The sequence below is a fragment of the Bidens hawaiensis genome, unplaced genomic scaffold, assembly GCF_021521415.1.
Source record: "Bidens hawaiensis isolate Kalapana, Puna unplaced genomic scaffold, B.hawaiensis_p1.1 tig00033872_1, whole genome shotgun sequence".
Taxonomy (NCBI): Eukaryota; Viridiplantae; Streptophyta; class Magnoliopsida; order Asterales; family Asteraceae; genus Bidens; species Bidens hawaiensis.
In genome coordinates, this window is record NW_027505297.1 from 83,423 (window position 1) to 102,123 (window position 18,701).

At 39.0% G+C, this 18,701-nt stretch overlaps 1 protein-coding gene across 1 annotated transcript; it reads left to right on the top strand.

Annotated features, from left to right (window-relative positions):
• The first annotated feature begins 13,981 nt into the window (after positions 1-13,981).
• LOC143612184 (beta-D-xylosidase 1-like) lies at positions 13,982-18,074 on the top strand. Its single transcript, XM_077086225.1, has 7 exons — positions 13,982-14,401; positions 15,620-15,898; positions 16,020-16,189; positions 16,276-16,373; positions 16,449-16,793; positions 16,865-17,278; positions 17,403-18,074. Exons 1-7 carry the CDS (start codon positions 13,982-13,984, stop codon positions 18,002-18,004), a joined length of 2,328 nt encoding a protein of 775 aa, XP_076942340.1. The 3' UTR covers positions 18,005-18,074.
• The last annotated feature ends 627 nt before the right edge of the window (positions 18,075-18,701 follow it).

Here is an 18,701-nt window from a genome sequence, read left to right on the forward strand (position 1 = left end):
ATGCGCGACCTCGACCTGAGACCTTAACAACTATATTTTGGCATGTGCTTTGCCTTAGCTGTGCTTAGGTATTTTTATGGTTTAGCTGCGCAGCATGTAGGATGGATGTTGTGAGTAATTTAAGCTAAGGCTCGTATTATTGGGCTAAGGCCCTGAGCTAAGGCTCATATTATTGGGCTAAGGCCCTGACGTTTTAGAATTAAAACTCGTTAACGCGTTTGAGCTTGAAGCTCGCGCATGTATGTTTTACTTCGTTTTATTTTTAGTTTGATGTCAATACAATGTTGTCATATTGCTCCAAATTAATAAAGGGAAGTGTGAAACATGTATGCAAAAGGTAATAGAACACACATTAAGAGAAAATAGCGCGCATCATTATTCATAATGGCTTAAAGGGCCTTTATTACAAACTTGACAACTTTTACATGAAACATTTTCTAAGCTGTGCTGCATTCCATGTGCGCGGGATCTTCTTTCCATTCAAATCTTTTAAAGCGTATGCGCCTTTTCCCAATTCTTCCGAGATTTGATAAGGTCCCTCCCAGTTGGGAGACATCTTTCCCGGGGGTATTGCACGACTAGCCTCATTGTTCCGAAGGACAAAATCATTCTTCTTGAAGTGGCATTCTTTCACGCTCTGATTGTAATATTTTTCTAGTTTTTTCTTGTATTTGGCTTCACTGATGATAGCCGCCTCTCTGCGCCTTTCAAGTAAGTTGAGATCCAACCTCCTTTCTTGCTCGTTGTCTTTTTTACTCATCATGAGCACTCTATAGGATGGGCATCCAATCTCTGCTGGAATCATAGCCTCCGTTCCATAGGTTAGGCTGAACGGGGACTCGCCATTGCTGGTTTTGCTTAATGTCCTGTGCGCCCACAGGACATTAGGTAACTCCTCGACCCATGCATGGGATTCTCCCTCCAACCTTTTCTTCAGCCCATTCAGCAAGCTTTGGTTCGCGCGCTCCACTTGGCCATTCCCTTGAGGGTGGTATACTGAAGTGAAGACTTGGTTGATGCGCAATTCCTTGAGCCAACTGGATATCTTCCTGTCAGTGAATTGTTTGCCATTGTCGCTCACAATTTCCATTGGCAGGCCAAAACGGCATATGATGTGGCTCCAAATAAATTGCTTCATTGCCTCGGCTGTGATTTTTGCTAGTGGCTTGGCTTCAACCCATTTTGTGAAATAGTCTACTGCCACTACCAAAAACTTTACTCGCCCTTGCGCTTGTGGTAAGGGACCCACAATATCGATTGCCCATTTGTGGAAAGGCCATGCGGAGGTCACCGGAATCAAGTTGTTCTTTGGCCGCATGGTGTTTGGCGCATAGCTCTGACACGCTTTGCATTTTTGGATCTCTTTTAACGCGTCCAAGTACATGCCTGGCCAATAGTAACCTGCGTTCATTGCCTTAGCAACCACCATGCGCGGGCCAGCATGTATTCCACAGATTCCTTCGTGTATCTCTCTGATCACATAGCTTGCTTCCTCGGCATCCAGGCATTTCATGAGCGGTCCAAGATAAGAGCGTCGATATAACGTACCATCAAGCAGTTCGTAGTTCTGCGACTTGTGTCTTATCTTCCTCGCCTGTGCGCGATCGTCCGGTACCTTTCCCTCCTTCAAGAATTCCATTAATGGAGTTATCCATGATGAAGGTGTTGTATGAATTACAAGGACAGACTTCGCTCCCACCGACGGGTTGCTCATTACTTCCACCCTGACATCTTTGCCAAAGTGATCGAAGCTGGTTGATGCCATCTTGATCAGCGCGTCGGTAGACTTGTTTTCACTGCGCGGAATATGTATGATTCTGAAGAAGTCAAATTGCTCGGTGAGTTTCTTCGCCTGCTCTAAATACAGAGGCATGGTGTTCTCCTTGGCATCATAAAGGCCATTGACCTGTGCTGCTACCAAGTATGAATCAACATGAGCCTCTAGCTTTTTAACTCCGAACTTGTGCGCGATGCGCAGACCAGCCAGCAGAGCTTCATACTCAGCTTCATTGTTGGTGCTCTTGAAATCCAACCTGATTGCGTAAGTATACTCATGACTTTCTGGATCCACCAGTTTGAGGCCTGCGCCGGACCCTTCGTTGTTTGAAGCTCCATCAGTGAATAATCTCCAAACATTTTCTTCATTATTGGCTTGCGGAGAGTCTACTTCGCGCTGAGCCTCTTCGACTTTCCCTTCAGGGATTTCTGCAATGAAATCAGCTAAGACTTGTCCCTTGATTGCTGGACGAGGCTTATAGGCGATCGTGTGCTCTCCTAATTCCAGCGCCCATTTTGTCAGCCTTCCTGAGAGCGCGGGACGTCGCAAGACTTGCTGGATGTTGTAATCAGTCAGGACTTCAATGGGATGACCATTGAAATATCTATGAAGCTTGCGCGACGCATGTGTTAGTGATAAAACTAACTTTTCTATGATGGTGTAGCGCGTCTCAGGATCTGTCAGCACCCGACTTACATAATAGATTGGTGTTTGGATTCCCTTGCGATCCACCAACAACACTGCGCCAATGGCGCGCTCTCCTGCTGACAGGTACAACGTTAGAGTTTCGCCAGGTAGTGGAGCTGTGAGCGCAGGCAGATTTATCAGACATTCTTTTATCTCGCTGAAAGCTTGCTCGACCTCAGGCGTCCACTTGAATTGGCTTTTCTTTAAGAAATTTCTCAATGTGTTAACGAATGGGGTAGATTTGCTTGCATGGTTCGCTAGGAACCTGTTAATTGATACCAATCTACCATTCAACTTTTGAACTTCCTTCATGGTGGATGGTGAGGGCATGTCAAGGATAGCCTCCACCTTCTCTGGGTTCACCTTGAAACCATCCTTGGTGACCATTACACCGAGAAATTTCCCTTCTTCTACGCCGAATGTGCATTTGCTCGGGTTGAGCTTCATGTTTACTTCCTTTAGGCGCCAAAGGGTTTCTTCGATGTCCTTGAGCATTTGTTTTTCCTCCCTGCTTTTAATCACCAAATCATCCACGTAGACTTCTAAGTTTCTTCCAATTCGCTCGTTGAAAACCGCATCCATGAGTCTTTGGTAAGTGGCTCCTGCATTCTTCAAACCAAAGGGCATTATTGTGTAACAGAAAACACCCTTGTCAGTTCTGAAGGCAGTCTTGTCCTCATCTTGTGGTGCCATTTGAATTTGGTGATAGCCCTTATAGGCATCCAGGAAACATTTGAGCTTAAATGGCGCCACAGAGTCTACCTTCGCGTCAATGTTTGGGAGGGGGTAACAATCTTTTGGACACGCTTTGTTGAGGTCCTTGAAATCAATGCACATTCTCCATGACCCTTTGCTCTTCTTTACCATCACAGGATTGGCTACCCATGTTTGGTATCGTATTGGGCGGATGATATTTGCGCGCAGTAGATCTTCTACTTGCTCATTCATGGCCTTTGCCTTCTCATCCCCCATGACTCTTTTCTTTTGAGCAATTGGCTCTACAGACTTGAATGTGTTGAGAGAATGCTGCGCCAGGTCTCGCGGAACCCCAGTCATATCAGAATGTTGCCACGCGAAGACCGATATATACGCTGTGAGCAATCTTTTCATTCTCACCCTTGTGTCATCTGATATCGTAGCTCCAATTGTGATTGTTTGTTCTGGGAATTTTGGGTTGAGAATTCATTCCTCTGGCGCGTTGTTTGCCATTGGAAGCTTCATTCTCCCTTCACGCGGTATACTTGTTACTGCGCACAAATGATCTCGGTATACAAATGTTACTCCTGTTGGTGTTGGGAACCCCAACGCGCCGTGCGCTGGTGACGGTATGGCGTTGAATTGGGCAATCGTTCCTCTACCCAAGATCATATTATGGCATGAAGTGGTGGGCAAGACCAAGAAGTTGACAATTTCAGCTCGCTTGTGTTTCTCATCCCCCATAGTTAGTTCGAATTGTATCTGACCTAGGGGTGAATAATTTCGTTTGAGACACCCGAGATTGGTGCATTCACAATTTCGAGCCTTGCTTGGTCTGCTGGATCCAACTTCCTGAAACATTGCTCATACATGATATCTGATTCACTGCCAGTGTCCACCAGGACTTTTGACACCTCGTAATGAGCGATGTGTGCAGTGATGACTAGAGGACTGCTGATAGACGGGCCTCCTCTGATTCTTGGGAAGATTACTTGTTGCTCGCGCCAATCCCCTTGGACTTGCGCGCTTCTCTTCCTCGAACTTTGCCCTTGCCTTCCTCCTTCAGCTACACAGATTCTTTTGAATTTTTTACTGGCTGAGGCTCCATCTGGTTGTTCATTCTCTGGTCTTGGGTTTTTCACCAGGTGAGCCAACTTGCCTGATTTCACATCTCTTTCAATCGCATCCTTCAAATGGTGGCATGCATCGGTGTTGTGCCCTGTGGACTTGTGAAACTCACAATACTTGCCACTGTTTGGTGGTCCCTTATGGAGTAATGGCTTGGGGCTTTTAAACTGGACATTCTCTGTGCTTAACACTTGCGAAGGTGTTTTGGTGAGGGGAGTCCATATTCTTGGCAGAGGTCTGTTAGGCTCTCTGCTGCCTTCCCTCTTGTCACCTTCTCCGCGATTACGAATGTCATTTTGGGGCTGGGGTGAACTTTGTTGCGCTTGCTTTTCTGCAGGAGAATAACTGGTTTGTTGCAACCCGGACCATACGGAGTTTTGTTTGCCCCTCCTTTCATTGTTGCGTGGTGCTTCTGTTTGATGCCCTTTATCTCTTGCTCTATCTTGGGCAATTTGTTTTTCATTTCGCGCGAAGACTCGCGATGCTTCCATAAGCTTAGCCCAAGTGGTTGGCATGCCATCTCTGCTCACGAGAGCTCTGCGGAGTTGATCACTGCGCGCACCTTGTATAAAGGCCACGCGCAAGAGTTGTTCAGTGATACCTCCAATTGCGAGAGATTCCTGATTGAAACGAGTTATGTAGTCCTCAATGGTTTCATCATTCCTGCGCACGCAGTGCATGATGTCATCGGGGTCGCGCGTGTGTCTGCGCTGCTGTACAAAGTGAGCCTGGAACTTCTCCAATAGCTCTTCGAACCCATCGATTTGTCCAGTCGGCAAGCTTTCGAACCAGACACGCGCTGCGCCAGTGAGGCAGCGAGCAAACATGTGACACCATGTTGGCATCGTCCAGCTTTCTAGGTTTCCAGTGTTGTAAAAACCTTGTAAGAAATCATCTGGATCTGTTGTACCATCGTACTTGCCTAGACCACTTGGCATCTTGGTTTTGTGTTGAATGGGAGCCTTCGCAATGCGCTCAGTGAATTTTTAATGCTTCACCAAGATGGCTGGCCTATATGGTGTGGTTACGTCCACTTGCCCTCTCGCTTGTGGGTTGTACGGTGTGTATAGATCTATATCGGCTTTGGCTCCAGACGCTATGTTCATGTGCGCGCGGAGCTGTGACCCTCATGCATGAGTATCTCGCGTCTTCCTCATGCTGTGCACCTCTTCCTCATCACTAATATCAGCGTGTTCGGTGTGAACAGAGTGACCATCTTCCGGCGCGCGCGCCCTTTTTGTTGTTCCCTGAATGGTTTGTTTATCAAATGCGAGCCTTTGTGTTAAGTCGGCTAACTTTTTGTGTTTGACCAGCTCATTGTATTTGTCCATTAAACGCCGTTGTTCGTTTATGAGCCATTCTTTAGGGTCATTGGTTTCAACTTCCGGACCCATTGGTCCTTTTTGTTTTGCACAAGTCAGATTTTGGAACGTGAGATCGTCTGGAGGAGTTTCAGTCTGGCTATGAGGTGTTGTGATGAAGGGATGGTTACTGGTGGTGCGCGCAGTATCACGCGGCGCCCTTAGAAACTGTTGTCCCTCATTAACATCCTCAAGCTCATTATCCTCCAGAACTTGATCGCTGTTTCGAACACCGGAAACCATGGTGAAGATTTTCAGAGAGAACTGATGAGATAGTGGTTTTGTTGCCGTTGTAACAGGTGATGGCGCCAATGAAGAAACGTGGATCGACTTACTAGTAGACGATCAACTTTCCCCGGGTATGAGTGTGCTACATCACCGATGGTTTTCCGGAGTATGAATTCTTCCACCTACAAAACGAGCAGCACCGTGAACTTACCCCTCAGAAAGGGACAGAGGGGTCCTCTTTGGGGTAACCCTCCGGTGTGAGAATAAGATATTGTAGGAGAAGATAATAATAATCAGAAAGTGAGTAAGGACTTTGAATGTATTTTCTTTCTTACCTCCCCTAGTGGAGGTGGTGTGGTATTTATAGTGTTAGGGTTTCCAATGATTGGGCTCAGACCCAATTAGGGCCTTTTTGGCCTCCTCCTATTGCTTCGCGCCACGTGTCCTTAGGACACCTGGTGCTTTTTCATTGATTATTCTCTGACCAAGGTATTTCACCTGACCCATGTGCAATCACGTGGTAGCACATGGGTTTTGCTGAGTTGTCCACCCTTCATTGGCAGCTGTCAACATCAGCATATTCTGTATTCCTTAAAGGATACCTTCTGGAAGGTTGTCTGATGAGCACAATCATGGTTGTCCTTATCCTGATTTGGATAAGGACGTGGTTGACTATGTGCATGTGTGATATGCGCCTATCCTGGGGATGCGCAAGGTCTTCTCTTTATTCTCACGCGCAGATGTTTCATGCGCGGATGTGATATGCGCAAGCATATGTAATATGCGTGAGCATAAGTGGTATGCGCCACGCGCAGATGCGCCACGCGCAGATGTGATATGCGTGAGCATATATGATGCGTGAGCATATGTGATGCGCCACACGCAGATGCGCCACGCGCAGATGTGATATGCGTGAGCATATATGATGCGTGAGCATATGTGATACGCATGAGCATATGTGATGCGTGAGCATATGTGATACGCATGAGCATATGTGATGCGTGAGCATATGTGATATGCGTGAGCATATGTGATATATCACATGAGCATATGTGATGCGTGAGCATATGTGATACGCGTGAGCATATGTGATATGCGCCATGCGCATAGGTTTTGGCTTTGTGTCTTCATGACATCCTGATTTCGAGACTCTTGTCTATATCTTGTGGGTTGACCCGCCCCGCTCGATGTTAAGGCGGGTGCATACCTCTTCAATTTGTAATGTATATATATAGCTATATGATGTGTTTTGAAAATAATCTATGCCTCCTGGCAAACATCGTCGGCAACACCCCGCCATGCATGCATACCTTTCCTACTCGTAATTTGGAAAAATGGTTCTGGACAAGACTTGAAGCCGTCGGTTGACAATGTCCAAAAGCAACAAAATGTCAAAATGTCATTTATCATCATCAATTTTTTTTATTATCTTATTAAGATGTTCAGTTTTGTTAATAAAAAACTAGTTTAGTAATCCTAAATTCTAAGACCGTACAAAGGCTTAGGAAGAGGCGAAACTAGAAGACGTATTCAAGATATCTAAAAAAAATGGACCATAGGTATCATAATATTTGCTCGGGGAGAGATATCTGAACACATAAAATGGAGAAGAAAAACATAATTATTATACTAATTTGCACTTTGTAAGAAAGTTAAGGGATATCCAATTTCCATGGTAGATCCACCTATGGGTTTATGTCATGTAAGTTTGATGGATTTTGTTTCAACTAGGGGAAAGAGTAAATGACTTAAAGATGATTTTTAATGTATCGGCAGCATGAACCAGATATTTATTTGTCTAAAAAATGTCATCTTTAATTCGCACTCACTTAAAATCATATAAACCGAATATGATCCGAGTAAATCATCTGTATAATAGTGTCAAAATTGCTAACAAACAATGATAAAGTTGTAAACGTGTTAATCAGGTTGTTGGGTTTAAACAAAATTGATTAAACATGTCACACACATTTAGTAATTGAAATGTTTAATCAAGCATGTTAGTGAGTTGATCTATTTGATTGAATGAGTTAAACAGATCAACTAACTATATATATTAGATATGTCAACCAAAGATGAACAATTTATTATATATTTATTATTAATTATTATATAGATTAGATATAATCATATAGCATCGGAAGCCTTCGTATTTCGTTTCCCATTGTGTCAAAATTTTCAAACGTTAATTTAATGAAATAAGTTATGTATACGTTCGCACTTAATGTAAAATGTGACCTATAAATTAAAGATTGGTTGCACGACACATGACCTGCATTTAATTATGTTCATTATATCGTATAACTTTTCTCTTTGTCGTTGGTTGGAAAGTTTGATGAAGCAATACTGATTGGTGTAACGTGTAAGCAGTCAAATGATTCATGGGCTATACAGACAATACTTGACTGTGGAACCGACCTTATCTTTCATCGGATGATAGGCAAAGTATAACAAGTGGCGCCCCAATCACTTTTGAGACCTAAAGCGAAGAAAAAATTGGGGGCTCTTATTAAGAGTTGGGGAGATGAAATTACATATTTTATAACTTTTTATTGTTATAATTTATATTGTCGTATTTCATATATGAAATTACAAAATTTTAAGTTTCTGTTTTGAAAAAGGAGTTTGGTACAAATCATAGAGCAACCACCTTTCTTTTAATTTCTTAAACAACAATGGAAAATTTTATACATACTAAAGGAAGAAAATAGAAACAAGAAAAAATAAATAAAACAACTAAAAGAAGTAAAAAAAAGAAGAAGAAGGGCAGTCTTATACACTCGAACCTGGGCATGAATGTTAGTTAATATACCTAGGGAAGAAAATGGAAAAAAAATGGAAAAATAAAAAATAAAACAACTAAAATAAAAGAAAAAAAGTGAAAAATAATTCTAGAGACTCGAACCTGGGTGGAATGTTGGTTAAAAGTTAAAAGTAGATGACTATTAATTAAGCCACTCGACCATCATTATTGGATTAAGTTTCAATTACATGGTTTTAAGATGGTTTTATGCAAATATATAAATATTTAATTTCTTAAACGGGGCCTTATTTTTTCGGGGGCCTCAAGCCCTAGATTCACCTAGGAACACTATAGGGCCGCCCCTGAGTATGACTATAAGTTTGACTTCTTGTTTTAACAAGATGGGATAAGTGGAAACGACTAAAAGATTGACTAAACATGAATATGTGGGTACACAAGGTTGCCCGGATCGAATAAGAAACAGTATTTTTTGGGAAATGTTAGGGGTGGCTCATATGTCGGCCAATATAAGGGTGAGAGATTGAGATAGTTTGTGCATGTGAAGAAGAGACGGATCGCAATTCCTGTTAGATCAATGGAAATTAATATAGAGAGGAGGATGGGCATAGGTAAACCCAAATTAACTTGATGTAAGAGAATTATGATTTGTACCTCTCTGGAAACATGATGAAAAATAAGTTTTCTTAAAGACGTAAAATTAATGTTACAGACTAAACAAATCTCTATAAGTTGGATTTGTCTTGCAGTTTATTTTATATATGTAATTGACTAAATGCATTAGAGCTAATATATATAGGACCAAAACTCTCTTTACCTCTAATCTCTAACGAAAAAACTTAATGTTATTCTGTATTTTGTTCATTCCATCGGTATGCTTTCAGAATCCATAGACGTTCTTGTAGGCGTTATTCATGTCTTGTCCGCGAGGTACGTTCTTGGACTCTTTTCAAGCCTAGGTATGGCGACATTTGACTTGCAGGGGAATTTCAATAGTTTATATTTATATATAAAATTGAAAATTAACTAAATACAAAAACATTATAAAAACTGAAAATTAATATCCTAGTCCCCATGATGATACACATCATATCCTCGTCTGGTAGTCATATATTTCTTAATCTTGACAACAGTTTAGCAAAAAAGATTGTCTGGCCATATATGTCATAAAGAAAGAATTGAAATGGTAGGAGTTTATATATCAAATCATATAGTTATTGTCTGCTGGTGTATGCAATTGCAGTATTAACTCATCATTTGGATTATTGTTTTCAATTAGTTATTTTTGCACATGTAAATTTTATCATAATGCACAAACATATATATAACCGAGTCAACTCGTTTTGTAGGCTAGGACCATATCCATATATGTGTATCCACTTTTTCATAATAATAGGTTGTGCAACTTTGGTCACGGCACGCATCCATCAATTTTCATGCTTATTTAGAATTTTAACTCGGATCTTTTATTTGGTTCAACAGAAATATAATTGCTTATGCGTATGGTAGTACCATGATTTGGTTTGAAGATGTTGCATGACATTGTACATGCCATCTATATGTTCCATTGGTTGAACTTGATCCAATATGTTAAACTGATTTTAAAATCCTTATTATGTTTAGAATATACTATAATTAAAAGTCGCGGACCTGTAACTCTGTAAGGTTAGCAGGGGCAGTCTTTCTACTCTTAACTTTTCGTCGGTGGTGTAAATTTTTTTTTTCTGGCGGTTTTTGTATTTCGCTAACCCTGAAAAAATATAACGTTACTAATGTTTGTTTAAATTCCAACCAAATTAAAAGTTCAAATCAATTAAAGTCCAAACTAATTAAAGGCAACAATCCATTATCTCTATTTGTTTTATGTTCGCTATAGTCTATTTTTATTTCAACAGGTCAGGGGTCAAGGTTATGATGGTGCAAGCAGCACGCGAGGAGGATTTAATAGATTAAAAGTTATAATTTTTAGTTCATCAACACATTACATAAAGTGTTTTACTCATCAACTTTAGTTAGTGATTGTGGTTGTTAGCAAAAATAAATAAATAAATAAAAAAAGAAAAAAATACCGTTGTTAAAGAATTTAATAAATTTTTTGATATGGTTGTTAATACGGTTAATGCTTCTTGAAAAAGAAAATTAAAAAGTTTACTCATGATATAAATATACATTCTCATACATGTCAAAGAGGGTTGGACACTTTTTTTTTTATTTCGTTTGCACCACCGCCAATACCTGAGTGAGTTTTTCTGAGACGGAATGTCAACTGTCGATAATGATTTTTTACATTTCAAGTCTTACTCACCCAAGAACATCGTCAAGAAGGAAATCCTCTTGAGTAGGTTTCAAACCTGAGACCTCAATGATTTCAAGTCTTAACCATCACTCTCATGTCATTGTGCCTGAAGGGGTTGGACTCTTAATAAAAATAAAAATAGACCATTACAAATTTGTTTGGAACAATTCTGACACGATTATCAACCCAAATAACGAGCCTTACTTTTTACATAGTGATCAGGAGCATATATCACGAGTGGCAAAGTAATTTTGTTTTCTTTATTTTTATATTTACATAGTGAGCACTAGCCGATTTGATTCAAAATATGGACCTCTAATTAATATGTTATAACTAAGAAATTAAATTCTTGTGAATATTTTCATTTACTATACAAAGAATAACATTTTATAAATCAATCATTAAAATGTGGTACTCGTTTTTTTTAATAAAAGAAATAACTGAATCTGCTTTATTTATTCTAATTCTCTTGTTAATTAAATTTATTAGTAAAAATAAAAGGTTTTTAGTTAGTTCTTCTTTCATGGTTTGGCTGTTTGTGAAAACTGAAAACCAGTAGATTCTTACATCCGTGAGTGTATTCCCTAGAAAATTTCCAACATTTTACCTTTTATTTATTATCGAGAATCTATAGCATAATTGACGTCTTAACCAAATGCCTGCTTGCATCATAGCTCTAACCTCTACCTTAATTTGGACCGTAATTTAATATGCATATATTTTTTCATCTTTCTTAAATCAGTGACCCTCTTGCCTTTTCCCAAATTAATAATAATCTTTTTATCTGCTAAATTTTAGTTAGGATACTGTATTTTGTATAGGGTGTTTGTAATTTGCTATTTTCAAGCCATGTTAATTATGTCGCGTTATTTTTTAAATATGCTTTGTTTTTAAAGAAAAATCATGTATTTTTCCATCATAACTATTCTATTATTAATTTATTGATCGGTCGTAGTTTCTAAATTATTATTATTATTGTTGTTGTTGTTTTTGTAAATGGCAAATTTTCTTTTAATCTTTGTCGTATGTGAGACTTGAAATCAAGACCAATGAATCACCATCCCATTGATTATTTTCATAATTAAATTATTTAATGTAATAAACCGTATCTGTTTTAATATAACTCAAGGCCATATAAAAATTGAAATTACTTCTTTTGGATGTATTGAAAGAAACATAATTACCCTTTTTAAGAGGCAAATTTCTTTGTAATCCGTTTGACTCAAACTCAAAATTTTTGGGCGTTAAGTGACTTTGTCTCTACTACTGAACCACCAACCTTAACAAGAAACATAACTCGACAAAAAGAAAATGCTAAAAAACTATATATAACACAATATCGTAACATTTTTTATTAGTAATAAACTGTAGTATATTTATACATTTATTTTTATATAACAATTATTATTAATATAAAATTGCATTTTGTTGAAGAAACCCATCAAGAAGATAATTGACTCCATCCTTGCACGCGTATGAAAACCCAACTTCTTTAACCAAAAATATTGTTGGGCAATACATGTCTTTACCAGAATGCACATCCTTGGAGAAGAATGCATATAATTATTGTAGTATAATTTGAAATTAAAGTATTTTTAATGGTAACGTTACATACATGATACAACTGCAACTACTAGCAAAAGGAATATATCGTTCAGAGGGTCACTTGGCTTATTGTCTTCTAATGTATTTATCAAATCCCACGTCAAGTTATCAGTTAACAAATTACAAATTATTCTCATAAAAAGAGAACAAATCTTCTATTTTGAAATAATATTTGTCCTGGTATCTTAGAAGGTAAATAAACATCATAATGTGTACATGTACATATACATATACATATACATGTGTATTGAAGTTAAGGTAGCAAGTGGCAAACATGGTTATAAAAGTGTAAAGGGTCATGTATTCCCAATCATAACACAAAAACCAACGCACCATCTATACTATAATATATATTTATGTGTATACACACATACATTGATACAATTAGTAACGAAGCTTGGACAAATGGTTGAATACGTACACCGTGGTGGCCAGACTCAAAATGTATAAAATTTTCCTAAACCAGGGTGACCGGGCTCAAAATTTTTGGACGATAACGAGTAAATTTACACTATGTATAAAAGTTTTCAGACAAAAATGCACAAATTTACACTACTTAGCAATAAAAAAGGAGTGACCGGAGCCAACCCGGGCCACAATCAATGGCGTAGCTTTGTTGGGGCCAGGGGGTCCCCCCCCCGGGTTGTTTTTATACGTATTGAGCCCGGCCCCCAAAAATAATTTCTCCATAGAATAATACTGGTTCCCACTGATTTTATTTTATAAAAAACCAACATTTGATTTTATTTTATATAAAGTCTGTTTGTTATTATAATTTGCCTTTTTAAAGAAATCCCAAACTTTAAGGGCTTGTACTGTAAATCTGCTAAAGTTTTTAAATCAATAAAATACATCAAATAACAAGTGACGGTTTGAATTAGGGTTCTGCACTTCTGCCTTCGCGCCTATGCACATGTCTCCAGACTCCATCAGCAATCCAAACGTCCGTCAAAAGGTGAAACGGCAATAGCTGTAGCCTGCGGCGATCGTCCACAACCGCCAGCGCCAGCCGAACTGCCACGTCTTCAGCTCTTCTCGCCACCAACGCCGACTGGAATACCGGAGCCCGACATTCGTAACTGGTAATACTTAATTTGGGTTGAAATTAGAGTTAAATTGGGTTAAAATAGGGTCGATTTTGTATGAACTCAGAGTCGAATTGGGTTAAAATTACTAAAATTACTAAATTAGCTATTTAGATTTTATATTGTTTGACCTGACTCGAACCGCCAACTTGAAAATTTTTATATTGTTTGACTTTGACCGACTCAAACCGAACTGCTGACCCAAAAATTTTGGATCAATAACTTCGGCCCCCTGATAATTTTGCTCAAGCTTCGCCACTGGCCACAATTCAAGCTTCCTCATTGGATGCATGCGTATATGACCTTATAAATACCCTTTCACTCCTTATTTTTCTTGAAACCAAACTTCACACAAAAATGGTCCAAAAAGTTCACATAAAATGTGTTATTTCACCATCGTCCTTATTCTTCATCCTAATTGGATTCTTGGTTCTCTTCACCGGAAAATCAAGACCACCATTTGCTTGTGACCCAAGTAACAATGTCACTAAAGACCTCACCTTTTGTCGCGTAAACTTACCGATAAAAAACCGAGTTAAAGATTTGCTAGGAAGGTTAACTTTGCAAGAAAAGGTCAAACTTTTGGTCAACAATGCAGCTGCGGTACCTCGGCTAGGAATTCAAGGGTACGAATGGTGGTCCGAGGCGTTACATGGCGTATCGGATGTGGGTCCTGGAACCCGGTTTCTTCCAACGTTTCTTGGTGCCACACAGTTTCCTCAGGTTATTACGACGGCTTCAACTTTTAACGACACCTTGTGGGAAGAGATTGGGCAGGTATGACTATATGTTACGTTTGTTATTTAATGAAAGGAGAAATCGTTACGTTTTTATTATTTGGTGGATAATATTCGAGTTCTCAATAATATTAAAATTAATGTTAAAAAAATCTATATGATTCCAGATTACGTGTTACACTGTCAAAGTAGACTTGTTTTTTAGAATCATAAAATGCATTATTCAAGTTAAAGGTGACATGCATGGTAAGCAGTAAGTAGCACTATTAAATGTTATTTCGAATTCAACTTTAACTGATTTTCCGTCTTTAACAATCTTGTATAACGTATCTGTTCTGTCGTATTTCATTGTTTAGCAGGGTATTACCGCAGGGCCGGCCCTAGGGGGCTGGGTGGTCGACGGCCACAGGCCCGACACTCCGCTAGGTCCCAATTTATTTATTTTTAAAAAGTTATATGTATTTTTATTAAAGCAATATGTATATTTAGTACTTAAACTCAATTAGATAATCAATAGCTTACTCTAGTGGCAAAGAGGTATTACTCTCAACCAAAAGGTCATGAGTTCTAGTCTCGTTTGATACATGTTTAATCCTAATTTTATGCAAAAGTTTTTTATACAACCTAAATTATAACCATCAAAATTAAATTGTTTAAACCAATAAAAGACTCTTTTACTTAAGGTCCAAATTTTTTTTTACCATGAACCGTTATCACGGTTATCAATAGTAATATAAAATATTTCTTACATGATTGTTGGTGCAAGTGGTAGTGTGGTCACACTCAAGTCAAAAGTCACGGGATAACCAAATTCTGCAGGCAATGTCACAAGATAAACAAATGTTACTGCAATGAAACCAGGGCCTGTTTTTTAACTAAAAAAATGATATAGGGGCTGTTTTACATATATAGTTAACTTTAGGGGGTTAAGTGTACTTTTCTTTTTGGCAATCTTGTAGCCCATACTTTTGATACTCCATGAGTCCATGTGACACTAGTGGACAATTAATTTGGGCCGGCTAGTGGGGCCTCTACTGCTATAATAAGTTATAACCCATCTTCCTAAAAGACCTTTATGGTTTATATAATTGGATATTTCAAATATTTAAAATGACTAATTTTATTATAACAATTTAATTAGTTGTACTTTGTATAATAAATTAACAAAAGCATATTTTAGAGTTGGGTGCATTTGTGGTCACCATGAATAAAAAAGTTGTACTTACATTGAATATGTGGAAAAAAAATTAAAAATCAGGTGGTGTCGAATGAAGCGCGGGCTATGTACAATGGAGGAATGGCGGGCCTAACATTTTGGAGCCCAAATGTGAATATTTTTCGCGATCCAAGGTGGGGCCGGGGTCAAGAAACGCCAGGAGAAGATCCAGCATTGGCTGCTCGGTACGCTGTTAGATATGTTAAAGGACTTCAAGGCAATGTGGGCAGTAGACTCAAGGTAGCGGCGTGTTGCAAACACTACACCGCGTATGATCTTGATAGTTGGAATGGTGTTAATCGACATAACTTTAATGCTAAGGTGATCCTAAATTATTATTATTATTATTATTTATTGTTGTTATTGTTGTTTAAATATTTATTTATAAGAGTAGCACTCCTTTTTGTTATCTCACCAAAAATACATTTATGTTTTAATGTAGGTGAGTAAACAAGATTTAGAGGACACATATAATGTACCATTCAAGGCTTGTGTTTTAGAAGGTAAAGTTGCAAGTGTAATGTGTTCATACAATCAAGTCAATGGGAAGCCTACTTGTGCCAATTCGAATCTCCTTAAGAAGACGATTCGTGGGTCTTGGCGCCTTAACGGGTAACACTTAGATAACATGTTTGCAATATAATGATTCATTAGTTCGGTTTCTCTAATTATCTTTAATGGTTAAACTTATAAAATAGATACATCGTGTCGGATTGTGATTCGGTTGGGGTTATGTATACCGATCAACATTACACCGCCTCATTAGAAGATGCAGCCGCGGAGAGCATTAAAGCAGGTTCGTGTCAAATTGTTAAACAAGTTTTGTTTTATTTTAAGGGTTTTATTTATGTAACATTGATTGTTTTTCCAGGGCTTGATTTGGATTGTGGCCCGTCTTTGGCGGTGTATACCGAGGGGGCGATAGCCCAAGGGAAATTAAAAGAGGCTGATGTTGATGGAGCCTTGGCAAACACCATTGGTGTTCAGATGCGTTTGGGTATGTTTGACGGGCCGGGACAACCATATGCAAACTTAGGGGCACCCGATGTGTGCTTACCATCGAGTAACCAACTTGCACTAGAAGCGGCCCGTCAAGGCATTGTCCTTCTAGAAAACCGTGGGAGAGGCCCGCCATTGTCAACAATGCGACACCGTACTGTTGCTGTTATTGGGCCCAATTCGGATGTCACAGTCACCATGATAGGCAACTATGCGGGTATGTGTTATAGAAAACTTTGTCTTTTGTTATAAGGAAATACAAAATCTAATCTATTTTTATTATGTTAGGAATCGCTTGCGGGTATACAACACCATTACAAGGTATAGCGAGATACGTTAAGACGATTCACCAAACAGGGTGTAGTGATGTGAGTTGTAAAGGGAACCAACTAATCGGGCCGGCTGAAAAGGCTGCCCAACAAGCCGATGCAACCGTCTTAGTTATGGGCCTTGATCAATCTATTGAGGCTGAAGAAAGAGACCGGGTCAACATATTGTTGCCCGGACATCAACAAGAGCTAATATCTAGAGTTGCAAAGTCTTCAAGAGGCCCATGTGTGCTTGTCATTATGTCCGGTGGCCCGGTTGACATCACTTTTGCAAAAAAGCACCCTCGTATTTTGGCCATAATTTGGGCCGGATATCCGGGCCAAGCCGGTGGAACCGCTATTGCTGATGTCTTGTTTGGAACAACCAATCCAGGTTCTAAAATAAATAGCTCCAAAACTATTTTAGAAACCAATGGGCCTAGATTCGTTGTTGGGCCGCATAAAAGCCCAAAAGTCCTAAATAAGAGACTAATATCATTTTTTTCTTATTTCCGCAGGAGGAAAATTGCCCATGACATGGTACCCACAAGAGTACTTGGCTAAAGTACCAATGACAAACATGGGAATGCGGGCCGACCCGAAACACAATTACCCGGGTCGAACATACCGTTTCTACAAAGGGCCCGTTGTCTATCCGTTTGGACACGGTCTAAGTTACACAACTTTCCAACATTCCATAGCTCAAGCCGCAACATCCCTTTCGGTTCCTATGATACCAATCCACCTCAATAACAACAACACAACGACCCAAACCAACGGGTTGCGGGTATCACACGCAAAATGCTCCACCCTCTTCACAAGCCTACACATCAATGTAGTGAATACGGGAACCATGGACGGGACTCACACGGTGACGGTGTTCTCGAGCCCACCAGAAGGAAAATGGGCCATAAATAAACAACTGGTGGGCTTTCAGAAGGTCCATGTGGCCGCGGGTGGGCTTCAAAGGGTTGCACTTGACCTTCATGTATGCAAACATTTGAGTGTGATTGACCAATTTGGGATTCGAAGGGTTCCAATGGGCAAGCACACTCTTCACATTGGTGACATCAAACATTCTTTAGCCATTAAACCAACAATTGAAGAAATCAAGTATTGAAACTAATTTGATATTTTCATATTAGACCTTTGACTATTAAAAGTTGGGTTTTTTAACCCCCGAGTAAAAACATCAAATTTTGATCTTAGTTGCATTGGTAACAAGTCACTATGTCAAGATTGTTTAATGTTTATTTCATCAAATCGACAAAAATGAATTATATATTTTGGTAATGCGTTAGGCCTTTGTCGTTGTCTTTCTTGGTTTGAACATTAATTTGAATTTTCTTGTGACAATAACGTGTTAATCATTGGCATACTATTAATATCTTCTCCACGCAAATTCAAATTCAAATTCAAATTCTCATCACCGACAAACCATTATTTATTAACTTTCAAAATTAGGGGCGTAAATGTCCACGCTAGTCTAATCTTAAGCTTACCTTGTTTAGTTTACGAAAGTTCAATCTCAATTAACTTCCAGATCCATGTAAAAGTTGAGCTTGGCTTGTTAAATGTTTTGTGAAGCTAGGGTTCGATATCCTTTATTAAACAACCTCCAACTTATTTTAACCTTAGGTTGGAGCTTGTTTAAGCTCAGTATCTCGATTTCAAAAAGCCCACGAGCGGCTCATTTTATTCACACTTTTATATAAAACTTAATTTAAGAAAATTTTACGAAAAATATCAAATGCTATATAAAAATCATGTATTTAATAGTGTTTATCATTTTGTATTTCTTTGATCAAAATTAATAT

Bases quoted from the DNA above. Each gene is read 5' to 3' on its own strand.
- LOC143612184 (XM_077086225.1), top strand. From the start codon at position 13,982: ATGGTCCAAAAAGTTCACATAAAATGTGTTATTTCACCATCGTCCTTA. The intron at 15,899-16,019 runs GTGATCCTAAAT...GTTTTAATGTAG, and splicing joins GACATAACTTTAATGCTAAG to GTGAGTAAACAAGATTTAGA. The intron at 17,279-17,402 runs GTTCTAAAATAA...TTATTTCCGCAG, and splicing joins GTTTGGAACAACCAATCCAG to GAGGAAAATTGCCCATGACA.